Source organism: Aptenodytes patagonicus, chromosome 7 (assembly GCF_965638725.1).
Source record: "Aptenodytes patagonicus chromosome 7, bAptPat1.pri.cur, whole genome shotgun sequence".
Lineage (NCBI taxonomy): Eukaryota > Metazoa > Chordata > Aves > Sphenisciformes > Spheniscidae > Aptenodytes > Aptenodytes patagonicus.
In genome coordinates this window covers 17,393,279-17,412,059 of record NC_134955.1, presented here as the reverse complement: position 1 = coordinate 17,412,059, position 18,781 = coordinate 17,393,279, and the positions used below count along the sequence as shown (strand labels likewise).

The window sequence follows — 18,781 nt, the reverse complement described above, 5'->3', positions numbered from 1 at the left end:
TTCTGAAACTGGTAAGAAAGAAAGACCCTGTGTTTGGACAGGTTGAGCCCTGTAGGCTGACATGACCTTCCAGATGTCTTTAAAACACATCACAAAGCAGACTGCTGCTGCAGTCCGTGAATGTGAAATCTACTGTAGCTTGGCGGTGGTTCTGCAGGCTGTCCAGAAGTCAGGACCTTAAATCCTACCAACAGCCTGTCACAGATGGTACGGCAGAGGGTAAAAAAGGGATTCTGAAATGCTGAGGGAAAAAGTAGGCCACGTAGCTGCTGATCATGATATAGTTGCCTGGATAGCAGAACTGTACATCTAACATATGCCGCAACTCAATATTCCCCAGTAAGTCAGAGGCCTCCATGAATTACTGTTAAATTTGCCAAATGCTCTGTGGTTCATTTTCCACTACTAACATCGGAGACTGCGTTAAGAAGAACATGGTCAGGACACCTCCTCAGAGATGCTGTAGATTCACACAATATTGCATCTACGGAGGAGATGCTAACATACTACAAATACACGCTAACATTATGCAAGGGAACAGACTCCACCTGCCCCATTTCTGTCAGCTAGCTTAGCTCATTTTACCTTAATCTCCTGTCTCTCTTGACCATAACAGCATCCTCTACGTTTGTCCAGTGCGTTAAAGAAATGAAACAAACTCAGGTACACCCTCTTGGAGATGCCTCTTTACAACACGTAAAGCTATATAACAGTCTACAACCATTTCAGTAGTGTCTTCTGGGCTTAAAATCGAATTGTATTAATTGCAAAGTACGAGCCTTAATTTGCTGCAGTTTATACAGATTTCTTTAAACGTAACAGTTTCTATTCTTTGTGTCCTTGTCTGCATATGTTTTACATCACCTGCTGACATAAATACCGTTTCCAAGTCACTCATCTCCGAGTGTGACACCCATGTGTTTGGCCACTTGTCAGCACGTCTACATCGCTCAATGGAGCGGATACCCTCAAACTGCCCCCACGAAGGCTAACTAACAAACAAAAGGAGCATAGCACAGTCACCATGCCAGGACAGCTCTTGTGTTTGGAAGGGAAACTAGCCTGAGTGTATGACCTGTTCTTCCCTCTTGTCTGCAGATTCACTTCCTTCCCTTCCTGCACAAGGTACAGCCACTTCTCACAGCTCACTGACCTCAGCTGTGAAGTTGCATACTCTCATTCAGCTGAAAATTACACCATTTTTCATGCTAGTATTTCTGGCAGTAGAAAATTTCTACTACATCAAATTTTTTTGTGAAGTCCACTGCTAAATGGACAGATCCTAAAGCTTCAATTCACGTTGGCTGTCACGGTCACCTCCTCCGACTCTCAGGATCTACCAGGCATAATGTGGGCATTCCAAACCTGTGCAGGTGGTTCTAGGGCATTGCTAGTGCTGTTCAAGAGCATATATTGTTTCACCCTTAACCAAAGGCCCTAGTTATTTTCTATGTACACGTTTACAATATTTGATTGAGCGGTATCTCAGTTCCTCCTCCTTCCCTTGATCACATTAGCTTTCCATCTAACCTTAAGACTCTACTTCAGAGAAGCGGCAAAGTAAAGTACAAAAAAAATGTACTACTCATACATAAGTAGAATAGTAACTCTACTTTGATCTGCCTGGCCTCTGCATGCTTCCCAAGAATCTTGGCCAATATCTTGGCTTTAAAAATACATTCCACTAACTCACTATTTTAAGGTCTTATGATACCAGAGACATGTAATAATTCACTGGGCAGAAAGCTTCCCACAGGCATTTAAATATTGAAAATTCTCATGTGCCAGATATGGTGCCTTTTGTGCTTTTTCAGCATGTGGTGCATGACCCAGACAGAGAGATCACAGCTAGAAAAGTCTTACCTCTGATGATCTCTTGGGAGCTACTGCTAGCTTGGGAGCTTTTATGGGTAAGGTTAGTTAGAACAAATCTAAAGCTATTGTACTCCACATAACTGGCCTATGGCAGTCGTTGTAAAAAGAGAGAGCAGAAGTTCAGCCACAGATCTCTTTGCCAGGCTGGCTTTAAGGTTTAATCATTAGGTTTCCACCAGAATGAAAGTTTTCATTTACAAGATAGCTGAAATGCCAGAAAAAAAGTACTTTATGAGACAGCAATTTATCTTGAACACATACAATGACCACATTGGTCGCCTTGCGCATTTTCTAATTAAGTTAATGGAAAGACAAGTTACATGCGTCTCTAAGGAAATAATAATTTAGAAAGTCTAGATTGACAGACAGTTATTGAAGCTATTTGGTTGCCTAAGAACTCTGTGGGACTGCTCCATATATCTATTCTGCGGGCTGTCTGTATAACCAGGGTTTGAAATGCCTGTAATTTAGCAGCTCTACCCAAACAACACTTTTTTTCCCAAGAGACTATTGTATCAATCTATCCCTTTCTAGACAGGTGATATTTGGAGCCAGGTTGGAATCCTGTACTCCTTTACACAAATAAGCTGTACTGTTCCATAAATTACAAAAGCATAATAGTCAAAGAAACAGATGTGCTTCTACGGTTCTATACAAGTTCCACTTATTTTCATATCATTTCACTACATTGGCATCTGCAAGCAGCTTTCAGTGTTGAGATGGTATCCCTCACTATGAACAGCCCTCTTTGCACAGTAGGAGGAAGAACAGCACACCAAGCCTGTAAGGAAAGAAGGTTTCCTCCTATTGTAAGTGCCATGTCAAAGGTGCATTTGGCATTGTCCCGTTTCAGCCTTTAGGAATATGTAAAACTTAATCATTGGACCAGAAGAACACTGCTTTCAAAGCCCACTGTGCTCCATAAAAAATTCTTGTGTCCTGAAAATTACGCTAGATGAGACCCAAAGGAGCATATGGCCTACATGAGCACCCTTGGTGGGGTAGGTGAAAAATATCCATAAAATGAACAGCCAGGGTTAATTTGCTATTGCAAAAAAATTTACAGTAGTCTGAAGGTCAAATGGAATGAAAACATGTTTTTAATCTTCTTATCTACTTATAAATCACTGATATTTTAGATCCGCTAACGTAATTTATAGAGATTTTCGCATAGCAAGCTGGCATGCCTGTTATATATTGACCTAAATTTACCTTCTGTAATTTTGTGAATTCCCAGAATGGTATTTTACATGTGGAGTCACCAGCATCTGGGCCTGCTATACTGTAAACCATGGTACAGCCAGTTTACAGGAGTATTCTGGTGGTTGAGAGACACCTATCAACAGTTCTTCAATATTACTGTCATTTTCCTCCAACAGATCCCTACCTAGTGTAAGATGTAGGCAGATAACCCACTAAAGTCTCTGCTGAACTGAGGAAACAGTTAAGCCCCCCCTCTCATCCCAATTTTGGGATCAACTCCTTTCATACTTTAGTATATACTGACTTAGTGGTTTTTTACCAGCTACAAGTCTAGGTCTTTCTTCCATACATATGGCCAGAAAGGTAGCTGTTCAGTGAGGAATATGAAATGTGCCTGTAGTCTGCATGACCTATTCTGACCATTGCTAACAAACGGCATCACAAGCTGGGTGAGCCGCTGTTTTTTTCTTTACATACCAATTTTTTTTGCATCAAACTACTTTTTTAACTAGCACAGAGTATGCAATCTGGAGAAAGCAAACAAAGACCAAAACTTACCATCCGATTCGGAGGCTGCTCTGAAAATCAAGTAGCTGCTGGGAAGAGGCTGAGTGATCGAACCAACATTTTCTCCCTTTGGGCCCTGGAAATGCACACAGACAAAAGACTAAGGCGCAGAAGATGCAATGCACCGATCAACATCTTTCTATCCTTCCTGGGCAGAGTGTGTATAGTTTCTGATAGGAAAGAAGGAAGGAGCAGATGGAGTAATTTAGAGAGACTCATTAGTAATCACAATATTGCTGCGGCAGCTCCAAAGCAGTAATGAGCTCTGACGTAAATGGGGCTTGGTCTAACCTATGCTCAGTCCAAAACCTACTCTGTTTATTCAGATCCTCAGGAATGGAAGAATCTCATTCCTGTTGCATGGGACAAAAACAGTCAAATATTTGCTATTAGCCATCTTTGTGCAACACCTGAATGGACTGTTCCATGCAGTGCATGTCGAGTTTGTCTGCAGCCTGACACACTAGCAATGAAACACCCTTTATGTGTCACCATAAAAGTGGCAGAGCCCACTCCTTGTGCTGTGAGTGCCTCTAGCAGAGAGGCAATGGCAGCTTTTCCGGAAAGAAACAAAGGGCAAACTCCATCCTGCAAATCTGTCTGTGGGAAAGGAGGAGACAGGGAAAACCACAGACCGAGGACCAAAGGTCTCCCAGCATGGGCATGTGCTGCTGGGTTGCAGGTCTTCACCTCTACATCTAGACCCTTTGAGAACCCTTACGCCGTGGTGCCTGGGGTGACGGCCACTTCAGGTTTTAACAAAAACAGGCTTTGCTTGTTTATGTTGCCTTTAGTTTAGGAGCTGTGGCAAAAAAGATTATAGTGTCTTGTAAACATCCTGCCACAATCCCTTCAGCATGACCCTCCAGAAATGATTCCCAGGGAGGCAGAGTCCATCTTGGATTAGGCACTTCTTTGAGCAGAACCACAGGCTCCCACCTTGATCTCCTCCCTGTTTTCTCCACTCTCGAGCTCCAGCAGCTGCTAAGAAAAAGCAGTTCCTGTACCCGGTGAACACAGCTTCATACTCTCCATGGACTTTATGCCACGACCTGGCTGAAATAAATAGGAGTCCCTCCTCCTCCCTTGCATTTCCAAAGTGACCCAGCCTCCTCCAGTTCCTTCTCTTCTTCACTTTGTAACAAACAACATGAAAGCAGATCCTTTTTCAAATATGCAGACATCATGTCAGAAATAAAGGCAGAGCAGAAAACATCACCAATACTCGCATGACCACTATGCCAACTGCAGGGTGGAACAAGCAGTTTTCTCCAGGATGCTCAAATACAGATTTCCTTGAGTTCCTAGAGAATACCATGCAATGCTGAAAATCTGTAGGCAGATTTTTGCAGTTTGAGTATGACTCTCCTCCCTTACGTGGGCCTTTATAGTATCCCATCCTGCTCCTTGAAAGGAGGACTTCTCCCCAGCGTTAGTTTGTAAGCAGGGAAACTGTGACTGCTACTGAAAATTGCTCCTGTATACAAGTGTCTGGTAGTTAAATGGTGGTTTTATCTGGATTTTTGTTTTTGAGTTCCACTCAGGAAACCAAAATTTGGAAAGAATGAAGAGTGCAAGCATAGGACAAGCATCAAATTGTATCTTGAGTCTACGCCACAAAGATGGAGTGCTGAGAACACAACAGTCTCCAGTCTAGCTTCTTGTCTTCACATCTGCAGGGTTCTGCTGCTGCCAGGAGAAATAGGGATCCTTGTTACTCACTTCTTTTTCTCCTCCCCTCTCCCACAAGAGGTTCACAAAATTGAGACTGTTTAAAGGCTTAATAATCAGGACTGGCAAAGTTGAGATTTGATTAGTAAACCAGAGCAGAGCAGCTTAAGACATTACTAGTGACATTAATGCAATCAGGCATCATTCCCGATGACATTTTTCCTTTCGGTAGCTTGCAGCTAAGCAGGGTGTTTGAGAACTGTTGATAACAGCATTACTTTTGTTTTCCGTGCAGAGGTTGATATTTGCTCTGTTGGAGGAAAAACCCCACAACCAAACAGTACAGATCCAAAGAACCGTTATTAAAAAAAAGGGGGAGAAGGGAAGGAGGAGATAACACAAGGTTTTAAGAGACATTTAGGCATGTGGATAAACACAAGGAGCAGCCAGGTCACTCTGTCGAGGAAACGTATTCAATAGTAAGGCATGCTCATACATGGAGGGGGATGTTTCCCACAGAAAGAAGAGAAGAAGAAAAGAGAGCAGGTCATAAAAATGAAGTCAACATCTCCACAGAGCAAATGAGGTTCTGTATCTGCACGGCAGAGATAATGATGCTTTCTGTCTCCCAGCCTTTGAGCATCATGCCTGTTTAGAGTCTAAGACCTCCAAGACAATGACCATCTCTCACTAAAAGTGAATGTTATCCCTGCTACACTAGGACCTGGAGCTCAGCTGCAGCCTCTAGACAGTACAACTAAGAAAGGATCATCTTCAGATTATTCCTGTCTTTACGTTTGATTTGAGACTCAAAAGGCATTATCAAATGGGTTGATTAGGCTTTGAAAAATGGAGTGGACTCACACTGTTTTAGATAGTATGACAAGACATCTAGTCTTGGAGAGTCATAAAACAAAGCTTAGAAAAGGGGAAAAAATCTCTTTCATTAACAGCACTATGGATAACTGTAAGGATAAAGATGAAACTAACTGTGTTGTATTATGGAGTAGAACAAACAACTGTAAAAGCAGCAACACAAGCCCATTACTAGAACTTTTTTTCTTTAAAGGAATGACTCAAAGTTCTTAAAATTAACAAAATTCAAATTATATATATTCCCAGATTCAGTGGGTCTGACCCAAACTCATTTAGCGCTCTAAATAAATGTCAGAACAAGCTGCAGTCAATAAAAGCCTTCCCACATCACACTGTTCAGCTAGCTTCTGAGCAAGCTCAAAGGGAAATACGAACTATTCCAGAACATTTTTTTGGGACAGCCAGGCAAACCCTGCCAGCTGATAGCCCCACACTCCCTCTGCGAAGCAAGAGGACCAACACCCACACCCTCACACTAATTACTGGGCTGGCATTCCCCAGTCTCCTGCAGCCACCTCGGCAAAAAGTCTCTTCCCTGAAGCAGCGTGGGATCACGCTGCCTTCACATGATGGACAAAGTGCCTCTGCAGCAGCGTTTGGAGTGTGCAGGGGAAGCTTTTCTTACTGCTGCTTTCGCTGCTGACCGATTTTGAGACCATGGTGGTTTTGGCCTTGGGTTTACAAAGGCCTGGGCAGAGCAAATAGGTAAAAGGTCTAATGCATTTGCACTGTGAAGGAGTTTCAAGCTAAAACTCTCGAAAAGCCAGGGAAGCAGTGTAGAATAAAGAACCCTCTCCCCTCAGTAATATGCTTCTAAGATAGCTCTAGACACCAGAGAGCATTATAGGAAAAACAGTTCCCTGGTGCATATATTTAGCTTTCAACTATAAGTAATGGTCTTACATCTTACCTACCTACCATTTGAAAGGCACTCCAAAATTTCATCCCGCTCTAACTGAAGTTAAATGCCTGCACATCAAATTTAATTGGCTAGCACAACTATAAATGCCTAGGGCAGTGTTTGAACCAGACATTTGTTCCAGGGCTGAACCCCACAGTTAGATCCAAACATCTGCTGAGCAGCCAGGCCAACACGTACAAAGGTGCTCATTAATTACCCTGAGTTAGCTGCAAGTCCACTGAAGTGAGTCAAAGCTGGACCATCAACTCTAGTCTGGAAAATCCTTGAAAATGTCACAAGCCATTTTAGCCAAAAGTGAAAGTTGTTTAGCCAGATCTCATTTCTACTGTAGTGGACAGTAACTTGGGCTTTTTGCTTAAGCTCGGGCTAATCTATATTTCATGAGAAATAGGCTTTCTTTGCACAGTTATACATAACCAATTTAGATCAGTCAATTCTGCTCCAGTTGCTTTAAAAGAAGGCCATGAAATGACATAAAACGAAAGAGTATTTTTAGCAGTTTCAGCCTTAAACTGTTGTCAGAGTGCAGACAGCTTCTTTGACATCAAGCAGTTCACTGGTGGATTTCTTCTTGATGTGTATTTTGGTGTTCACCTTGTGGCTGAAAGCACCTATCACACATAGCAATCCAGGCTGAACTCAGGTTTCAGGAAATATCCTACTAGGCAGCTCAAATGTAGCTTTCTAAATATCTGTCTCAAGTGACTTAGAATATTCCTTTGACCTTAAAATTCAAATCTCTTGGGACTTCCTTAGTACACAAACATTTTCAGAGATATATTCCCTTCATATTTAATATACTAATTCCTATTTCTGTCCTATATTTTCTCAAGAGACCCGAGAATTAGCTATACATACACACGCACAAATACATATACATATTGATAAAAACTCCTCTTTCTTTTGGATGATTCACATCAAGGGAAGGGCATTCTAGCACAACACTTCAGATCTGTCAGCGACACTACTTTTCAGTACCTGACAGCACTTTTGATTCTACTTTTTCACTCTCTCTCCTGACTCTGCTTTTCAGAAGAATTCAGTTGACCTGTCAGGTCACAAGGAATTTTTTTGTTGATGGGCAGCAAGTGATCGACAACCTTCTTGGGTTCATGCTCTGAATAAAAAAAGCATCAAAACTCTCAAAACTGAGTAAGAAGCAAGGTAGCAATGAAACCTTTGGGACTTAAAGCAAAAGCAATGCATCTAGGCACAGATCAGAGCTGAGCTACTGTCAGAAAACAGCAGCTCTCACCCCTGGTTGTTGAGGTTAATTTTAATTCTCTCCTTTTACCTTATTAAAAATTGCAAGACTTTTTATAGTGATTGTATAGCTGTGTTTAAAACTGTTCAATTAACTGCACGGATGAGCAAGAGTGAGCCTGCTTGATCTGCTCCCACAGGGCTTCCCCTCCATTTTTTTGGAACTTCTGATGCCAATGACAAATGCCTTCATCGCTCTCGCATTACACTAGCTTGTAATGCCTTGCTTACACTGGTGATGTCTCCTAGAGAATTTATGTCTGCAAGAACTCTGCTGAGTCACTGTTTTTAATGGGGAAACATTAAAGAGTTCAAGAACATTTAAGTTTTGTCTTCAGGGTATCCAACAGATGTTGCCCTCAGTGCCTCTCAGGAGGTACTGGGGTCTTCCTCTTTGCTCATAGGCATTAGATAATTTTTTCTTTTTGCCTATTCTGAAAGGAAAGAAGAAAAAGAAATGCAGCTCTTTAAAATTTGCAGGGAGTTATTTTAAGAAGTGTGAGAAACTATTAATCATTTGCGTTACAGGGAGATCCAGAGGTCACTGCAGGAGCTACTGTGTGTACAGGAAGAGACTGTCTCAGCCTGTGAGTAACAACAGACTGAAGAACAACTTGAAGTGAAGGGGAGAAAACCTTGCTATTTCCATTTCAAAGAAGAGAAAATTAAGTCTACCTATCCAAAGTCACACTTCTGTGGAACAGTCAAGGCTTGCACAGACCACTGAGTTCCAAGTCCATCGCAAACAAACCCAAACCTCAGAGGCATTAGGAAAAAAAAGTCAAATTGTTAATCTGGTTTTTGTCACTTCGCCAGCCCTCTTCCAGTGTTGTGCAAAGCATTTGGTGCTTTGTGTGTCCTTGTTTTGGGGAAGTCAGTTAATTAGGTCTATTCCTCATCTCTTTTTAAAGATGTAGGCCATGGCTTGATATAGCTTCTAGGTATTGATCTTTTTTCCTGAATTAACACGTTTCCCCTTTCCTCAGCCTATGCATGCACCTATACACCAAGAATGACACATTTGTGTAACTAATCACAGTGCACCACGTTCCTTTGATGTCATATCATGGCCAAGCTTCGGTGTCTTTAATCTTTTTATGCAGTCTATTCACCATCACTAACAGCAACTGAATAACTGCAAATCTAGATAGTATCAATGCTAGATAATACTAGTGCTCAGACACTTTGGTGACCAAGAAGAGGTTGTTTGACTCATCAGGATTGTTACCTTTACAGCCCAGATTGATTGATCCAAAGGATGAAAAAGTTTAAAACAGAAGCCATCCTTTTTGGAGGGTCTCTCAATCAGCTCACAAGAATGGAGCAAAATTGTCCCAACCCACTGTCCGATCTTTGGCGTCTTATAAATCAGCAGCACTCCTGGTTTCAGAACACACCACAGCTTGGTCCAACTCTTCAGGGTCCCACGAATCTGGAGGGAAGCAGGGAGAGAACAACAAGTTGCATTTATGTTGCTCCTTAAAAGAAAAACAGCATTTATTCAGTATTTATACAGTATTTCCAGCATGTGTTTCTCCCAAGGCCACACTACGATACACTTCCTTAGGAAAATATACTGCATTATCTGAACAGTCTCAGGGATCTCACAGCAAAATCCCAGACCTTGTAAATCTGGCTATCAGAATCTAGTCTTCATATTTTTATTACTGGCTTAGTGTTAGCAGCTTGCTTAATTTTTTAGGCAACCAGCACTGCTGGCCCATGTGAGAGTGATTTGTTAATAATCATGGAGGACATGCCAATTAGAAGATTGCATCGAAAAATGTTATAGCTAGTCTAACTCAACTCATAATTAATTATTATTAACTTTTAATAGTGTTCTGCAGAACAGAGCTATTAATGGGTTTTGTCAAATACCCCATTTTTAAAAGCACCTTCTCCAGCTGGTTTACTTCTCTGTCAAGCTCAATGCATGCTCTCTCTTGTATAGAAGACAGTAAATCTGATAGCGTATATTAAAGATAACAGCTTTAAGAATGGGGAAGTTTCTCAGTAAGGTTAGATTTTGCCTAAGGTCTTCTTGTCTTCAGTGTACATAGGCCAAACCTCAAGTCTTATGCCAGTGTTCTGGTTTTGTGGCCCAGCATTATTTGTTGCTGAACCAGAAATTTCCAGCCACAGCAAACATGCAACAGGTATTTTGTATTTAAAAAACTCTCTGTATTGATCTATCATCAACACTAAACACTATGGAAACATTTTGTAGCCAATCCAACTTCTCAAATAAACCATATGCATCTCACTTTTCTGGCCTCTAATACTGATCGTAGAACAATGTTGGAGGTTTTTCACACTGGTCAAATGTGATTGTATTGTTTCGTGAAATCCCTACGTTACTTTTTTTTTTTTTTAAAAAAAGAGCTATGTGTTGGCGATGTTTGCAAATTAAGTTTTGCCATTATAAAAGGGGAAACCAATTCACTATTAGTCAAGATGACTAAAGGGCCCAAAACAAGGAGAAAAACAGTGCTCAAAGGTAACATCTCTCAATGTCAATCCAAATTTATTTTGCCACATACAAAGTTTCAGGACTTCAATGAGAAGCTGTCACTAGTTGAGTCTTTGCACAAGGAGAAATTACAGTTGTCATCAGGTCCAATATGTTTCATTCTGTGCGAATTTTTTGTCTGTGTGACAACATAAAATCCAACTGTCAATTGAACAAGCTGTATCTGCCCATTTCCAGGCTGTTACTCTGTCTATTCCCTCTTCAGTACAAAAACACATCTATGGGAAGAGGCCAGCAGACTCTTTCAGAGAGGAGGAAACATACATCCTCACTTCCTTTTGTACTATGCACTTTTTGAAACCTTGTTGCTGCTTAAGGACATGGAATAGATGGACTGAGTTAGGTTAAGGTGGAAAGTGAATATTCCCCCTAACTCCACTTTTATAGCAGTTATTTAAGTACGGCTTTACAGCAACTTCAACTCAAAATTATTTGGTCTTCCTTCACTCAAAAAAGTGCTAGTGTGTAAGTCTCAGACACATCAACTACTTCTCACTTATTTTTTCCTACAGCCTAAGAAGCAATGGTCTGTACTAAATACCTTCAGCCAGTCTGCTGTGATCACTACACTGGGATCCTTTAGAGCACTGAAGAGTTGTTTGGTAGCTCTTTTCTTCTCCTGTCTGTAATTTTTTTTTTGTACCTGGTTGAGAAGGAGAAAATATAGCAGCTGTAATCACGGCCTCTTTCGGGGAGGAGAGAACACAATGCATTAAGGACAGCTATGTATAGCACAGCTAGAACTTGACCCAGCACAGGTTCCCCAGAAATGAGCACAAGGAAGAACAAAAACATAACAAGATCGCAGGCATTTTCTTTGTTCCTGAAGTTCCACTGAACATAATCTAATTTGGCTTTTCTTTGGGGGGAATGGAAAGAGGCTGAATACTAAGTCCTCCCCACCCCTCAAATTAAAGAGATTAAATCTAATTTCATCCAAACCAAATTATTTATACTTTTGGTATGGTAGACAAGCAAGTGTTCAAGCAATAATTTGCTCAGACTGCCTAGGCATACCCCCCTAATAAGACCAATGAAGGATTACAATCCTCTTGAGGTGCCTAATGGCTCTGGAACATGCGAACAGAGTGAAATAATTACACTGATTTGTTCTGTTTGCAGTATATAATCTCATCCTGTATATAAAGCCTGTAAATGCCCTTGGCCTATAATGGCTCCTAGAAGAGTCGGAGGCTTCTCTGGGTCTTGGGAAATTACTCTGAGTAGTTCCCAATGGTTTGTTTGGAAGGTACTACTTGTTTTGTAAAAGAAAGTCAGCTGATGCTGACTTGGCTGCTTTGCACATACCTTCAGTGTCTCCTTCTTCGTGAATTTGGCTGTGGGAGACACACACTCTTTGTCAGACCCATTGCAAAGCTTATATTCGGTCTAAAAAAAAAGAGGGAGAGACAAAATAGGAATGAGTTAACATGAAGATGTTCAAGTTATGCTCTAATGAACAGTCGTTTATATCTTCCAGGAATCCATGAAAGAGCTGATTGAAGACTTCAGTAGCAGAACACTAAGCAGGTGCAGAAAATGCATATTTGCAGTGCAATCCAAACTTTCTTTTTATACTCATAGTTAGTTGGAAAATTCCCCACCAAATTTTGTTTGTATTTCTCCCATGCAGACATTAATCTTGGTAAAACTAAAAACAAACAAACAAACAAAAAAAAAACCCCTATTCTTATTCCTAACTTTGAAAACTGCCCATCTCTTTTCAGATCTGAAAGCATTTCAATTACTGTAATAAAAATTATGGGGAAGCTGGTATAGATCTTTCAGAACTAGACTTGATATTGGCAATGACTGTTGCTCTAGCTGAAATGTCCAGAAACATGAGTGGGCAAGAAATTACCTAATCATGTTACAGATAATACAGGAAATCATAATTGTCTTGGCCTCGCGAAGCGAGGCACAAAATACACAGTCACTTCAAATCATGTTTGATAGTGTCAGTGCTGTTTAAATTCATTTTCATAGGCTGCAGACTGATCGCATGATTGTGCTGATGGGCTGAAAAAATGCTTTACTTTTGTTAGACATGGTCACAATATTACTGTTCCCAAAATAATGTACACTTGGAGAGTATAGCTTTCTGGAGCCCAACTCATGACAAGGACCCCTACTTGGATAGGTACTGTCAGCAAATTGTCCGAAACCTGGGGAGGGTTAGTGGTGTGAGAGTTATGGTACAGTCTGGACTCTGCTACTTTTTATGTGACCTTGGGGAAGTTACTTTTTCTCTCTGTACCTCTTTTCCTTCCAACCTTTCATGTGTCTGATGCATTCAGACTGTGATCTTTTGGGGTCAGGCACTGTCTCTCCTACTTATGCATGACAGTTTTATAAAAAAGCTCAGCCCTTGGCCACCTTGATTTAATGAGTATGACACAAAATGAGCTGTACTAAGGAAAAAATGTATCAAATATAGTTCCCATTTATAAATTCACTGCTATGATATGAAACAAACCCGCTGGGCTCTCAGATTCTCTCTCCTTTATGCCATGATGTAATCGTTTTACAGTGCCTTCAGTTTTGAGAGACCCACTTTCTTTTTCCCTCCCAGTGACACAGAAACCTCTCCGGCTACTATAGCCACAAATCGTGCTGAACGTTAGTGTGAGCAGGAAAATATTTAATGACAGCCGGATCAGTCCTTTTTACACGACTTAGATAAAAACACGCAAATGCATGAAGAGATCACCGCAAACAGGCCATCAACTATGCTTTGGAGACCACAGCAGGAGCAAAGTTGGGAGACAAGGGTGCATGCTCAACTGAGCAAAACTCTTTGTGGATGATGCAGGATTAGAAATTAAGGGCAGAAGGTGCAATATGCAACAGAGCCAGGGTCACTGTAGAACCTATTACTTGTTCTCACATACCCTTATAGTAGCCTTTCACTAAAAACAAAACTACACACGATACTTAAGAGTAAATAGAGAAATGAAAACTCTATGATGGCACATAAAGACCAGTGAAGTCCCTGATCTGACTGTCCAGTTTACAAGTCAACTCGGCATTGGATCCACTCAAAGAAAATGCCAGCTGTTGGACTCTTGCAAACTATATTACGAACGATACAAATGACAAAAAATATTTGTCATTTTTGTTTTAATAGAAAGCTAAGCCTGCCTCCTCTACCTGCAATGCAGTCTCTGATGCATATTTTGTATTTCTGCGCATGGGACTTCACTGTAAAAACACAAGATTTATGGTGGGGACCGCTGTACAGATACGACGCCTGAGCAGAGAATTGTGCCCACAGGGTCTTTGTCACATTTCAAAGGGCAGTGGTAAACATTTGGGAGATATGCTATAAGCTTTTCTTTGTGAGGAAACATTTCTAAGTGTTTAAAAGTCTCTGAACAAGAATCCTTCGGAATTATTAGGAGATTATGCTTTCATGATTCGAGACACGGGTCCTCTGAAACCGGTCAGAAGAATTCTCTCCCTTTCTCCCAATTAGCAGGGAGAATGTCTTGTCCTTGAGATGCAACTATGAGCCAACTGTTTATTGGTAATTTCACTCCCTCCAGCCCGAGAGATCAGACGCAGAGAGAAACACTGCGTACTACTCCTCATTAGCCAGCATGAGAAGCAGAAAAAAGCACAGATGTCCCTGGGATTCTAGGAAATCCTGCTCAGGTGTCTGCAAAGCATCAGGATATAATGAATGCTTTTTGCTTAACTAATTAAAACAACCTACAGTCACTTGTTGTCTAGACAATTACATCTTAGCACTTACATAAAGAATAAAATTTTGGTCCTTAAGCTCACTTGGCTCCAGGAAACTTACTTGAAAATTAATTCAGAAAGGCTTCCAACAACTGCTGCAAACCATGCAAACCTGAGCCCTAAACCCGCTGCTCGTGGGGAACCGGCATTAACACAGACAGAGGCACTTTCACTGCTCTACCAGCCACACCTGCCTCTTCCTCCTCGTTTCTCTGGGTCATGCTAAAAATAGAGTTAAACAACCACAAGACTTCAAACCTGGGACATTTACACAGAGAGACATTGATTCTGCCTCTTCAGGAGAACTGACCTGCAGCTCCATGACCAAGGACACCGCACGCCCGACTCCAGCCGATACTGCTATGCATGTTATAAAGCCACAGCACGTAACAGCAGATGACGGGACAATCTCCCCTTACGCCACCATAGCCTTTAGGAGCTCAATAAATACATTGAAACTTGTCTGAAATCATTACAAACCGGTCTTTCACTTGGCGAAAGCAGCTGGATTAACAGCCTTGGAGGCTGCTGCGGTGGGCTCCTGAACCACTGTGCTGCTTCCTTCTGGCACTGCCTGCCCCATGTCTGAGCTATGTCCAGACATGCTGAATTTGCTAACCTTGCCTATAAAGCGAAACACGGCCACAAGGATGGTGCACACTAAGACAGGCTTAAGAATGGATGAGAAAGAAGCAGTAGTGTAAGTCCCTCACTGCCTACATAAGAATTTCTAGGCATGGGAAAATAAATATCTGTGTTGCTATGTCCCAAAAACTGTGGATGTACCAGCTGTGTGACGAATAGCGCAGCTCCCCAAGATGGTTGTAAAATGACCAACCTTTATGAAGAGAGAGAAAATTTTACTAAAACCAAGCCATGGTTTTAACTAGGAGCCATGGAAAAGCTTTCAGATGTGCCTGACCTGGGACTTCTGTTTTCAGAAACTTGATGCTGTTCCCCGGTTACTTTTTAACAAGGCAAACTGATTGCTTCTCCCTGCCGACTTTGCTTCTTGTTATGCTTATGAGGATGCATCATCACAGATCCTAAATAGCAGTTTGCTTGCAGGTGATCTCCAGGTCTACAGAGTGATAAGCATTGCATTTCTGGGTTTAAAGTTCCTGCCTTTTCACAGGAAAGGTGGGATCTAAGGCCCCAGGACTGCATACCATAGGCCCCCATGCTGCTGATAGCAACATACAGTTCCTCCAGGTTTAACCTGCTAAGTGACTTGAAGTAATATGATTTCATGTTTTTACATGAATCTGTCTTAATAGTTTTGATTGTACCTTGTGGCATATATAAGATTCAGTAAATCTGGGTCATCAGCTCTAAAGATTCCTAAGACACAGCGGGGTCTTACATTGCTAAGACACATCAAGAGCATTTAATGACATCCTTCTATTGCCCTGCTTTTCTCAGCCTGGCAGAAAACTAAAGGAAGCCATTTGTCATCACAGCAAATCTTTCAAGAACACTGGGATAATGCTTGTGCAGGACAGCAGAATTTGGCCCCCTCTCTCTGCAGCAACATGTGAACAATATTAACCAGAGATGAGACTTTGTACAACGGGAGGGTAGGGAATTGGTGTCCTTTTTAAAATTAAAAAAACCCACTGGAATATTCCAATAAGAAAGCAATATGTATGTTTTCCATATACTGGTTCTCATAATTATGAGGAGGGAAGACTGTTAATTTGCCAAAAACTTTTACCAGGGCACGCAGCAGCACTTGCAGGGGTAGGAAACTGTTGTCCCTCTTTAGTTGTCTAACCAGATCTGTCCTTTCCAGGACTGATGACCTTGCCTGCTGATGACAGGCTGTACTGTACTCAGACATACTTTTTATCCCTGTTAAGTTTCTGTTCCCTTTCATCTCAGTCATGTAGCTCTGGAGATCCACTGCTGATTGTTAGCAGTTATCACAATACCCTTACACTTCTGCTAGGCTTTGTAAAAGAGCACACAGAGCCCTCATAATAGCGCTATTCTGATCCAGTGTCTTTTTGGTGACTTCATTTCCAAGAGGAACCTAATCATTTCACAGAAAAACAGTCTGTGATCTGCTCTGGTGTGGGGGATGCCAGCCCATCAGCATGCCGTGCCTTGGATAACAGCAAGAGGAATATCCTGATGTTTAGCGCAAGCAATCCTTGCTGCACGGGATGAACACAAAAAATGTGTAATGAGGGACAAATAGACAGAATTATTCCAAGTCAGAAACATTTAAATAAAGTAATTCCCAAGCGGTGGTCTGCATGTTAACAGGAGTGACAGCTTATAAGTCACTCTTTTTTCTTCTTTGCATCCAAGTGAGAGAAAGACAAAATCAGATGGGAATTTGAAGGCAGAACAGAAGTAGCCGGGGTCATGAGTTATGTTTCACAAAAGCAAAAATAGTCATCACATGGGAGACACATCCTTGCTCACATGTAATTTCTCTGTATCTTTTCCACGTATAATTGCTACAGATCTGTATCACTGCAGAAATAAAAGAAATGAAACAAAAGTTCCTGAAGCAGTATAAACACTATGCAAAAGCTGGGTTCAACATTAGAAGTGAAGAACTTCTTGTTACTGATGTGAATATTCACAGTTATCTCAACCGCATTTAAACAATTCTGATTTCAATTTACTATAAGCAGTTCTTTTTTAAAACTTTTTTATTTTATTGTGAACTAACAGTTCACCCAAAGCACAGCAGAGTCAGTGAAATGTTTCTTACTGACAGATTACCCTTCAATTAATATGCTGCTTTACAGTAAGTCAAATAATTTTCACCTCAAACCTCTAGTTTGCAAAATAAAAAAACCTCTCATTTCAACAATGTTACAAAGACACAGCAACTGTGTTTACAACACTGAAATAGCACAATGACAAGCACAAATTGAAAAGCCTGTACAAATAAATAGCTGACATGACAGCAATATCTGGGGAAAATCATTGCTGAAATTCAGCTATCCAAGCAACTCCAAATATCAAGTTATACTACTGTTTAGTGGAACGCTTTGCTCCATTGCGTCAGATTATAGTAATTAACAAAAAAGTCACAGACCTCATGGGATTGCTATATGATAATTTAAGTGTGCCTTTCATGGGAAGAACGTTCTGCAAGTTTAGCATATTTAAAGAACATTTTAGGCGAGATGGGAAGTTGCACACTGAGAAAGTCATGTTTCACATGACTGATGCAGTTGTAGTGCTAAGCAGAAATCTGAAGCAAAGCTTTGCTTTCCCCTCTAGCTGTAGGTACAGCTTTTGTTCCTAGGCTGAGTTTAAACAAACCAAGAAAGTGAGCAATGAAAAACAATTGGACTTTCAGCTTAAAATATGCTTTGCTAAATCGTTTAATAAATCATTTCAATTTTAGCACCTCCATTTACCCTCATCTCCCCCATCAGAAAAAATAAGAGTAAGGAATTATGATCACCAGCGACCCAAGGTGACATGATAGGACTGCTGTGGCTTACCCAAAGTTATCAACTTTGAGACTTCATTTCTGTAAGCGAACAGTTACTACTGCCTATGTTCCCCTCTGTGAGGCACCTGGGAGTTTCGGGGCTTGTACACACCTACAGAAGTTAGGGATGGTCCATGTTTCCTTTCTCTCGGTGCAAAATCCCACCCCTGGATACTCCAGGCTACATCTCCGCTCACTTGAAATCAGCTGCAAAACTCTCTGTGGACAACAGTGATTACCCTAAAAAGTTGCACGTGCAATTGAAGAAGCAATGTGTTCCTGGGCCAGGGCACAGGAACCGAGTGTAAGTCTTGATAGAGACAACTAGCTCCAAAATAATTGCATCCACAACATCAACAGCATAAAGTACGGTACTGAAAAGCCAGCAAGGGTCCAGTTAACCTGGAAGGGCCAGGTTCTCCTGTAAAGCTGTGCTTAGCACACACAGGGGATGTTTTCCTCCTGAGCCTCTCCAAGCCGATTCCTGCAACGTCTGGATCTCTCTGACACTGATTTCTCAGCTTGCTGGCTAAGGGAGAGCAGAGGGAAAGGTACCCTTGTAGGTTGCCAGAGTTGTGAATGATCTTTTATGATAGTCCCAAATGTAACCATGGCTGGAATTAACTCAGAGGTTAAGAGCATGATTCATGGATCTAGAAGGATGAGCTTG

At 41.3% G+C, this 18,781-nt stretch overlaps 1 protein-coding gene across 6 annotated transcripts in view; it reads right to left on the bottom strand.

Annotated features, from left to right (window-relative positions):
* Positions 1–18,781, bottom strand: part of OSBPL5 (oxysterol binding protein like 5) — a 183,595-nt gene that overhangs the window by 35,590 nt on the left and 129,224 nt on the right. For all 6 annotated transcript variants that reach the window (XM_076344156.1, XM_076344155.1, XM_076344158.1 and 3 more), the window contains exons 4-7: positions 12,216–12,296; positions 11,449–11,550; positions 9,606–9,809; positions 3,637–3,721 (exon numbers count right to left, since the gene is read on the bottom strand). In XM_076344156.1, coding sequence (XP_076200271.1) covers positions 3,637–3,721; positions 9,606–9,809; positions 11,449–11,550; positions 12,216–12,296 — 472 coding nt within the window. The remainder of the gene's footprint in view (positions 1–3,636; positions 3,722–9,605; positions 9,810–11,448; positions 11,551–12,215; positions 12,297–18,781) is intronic.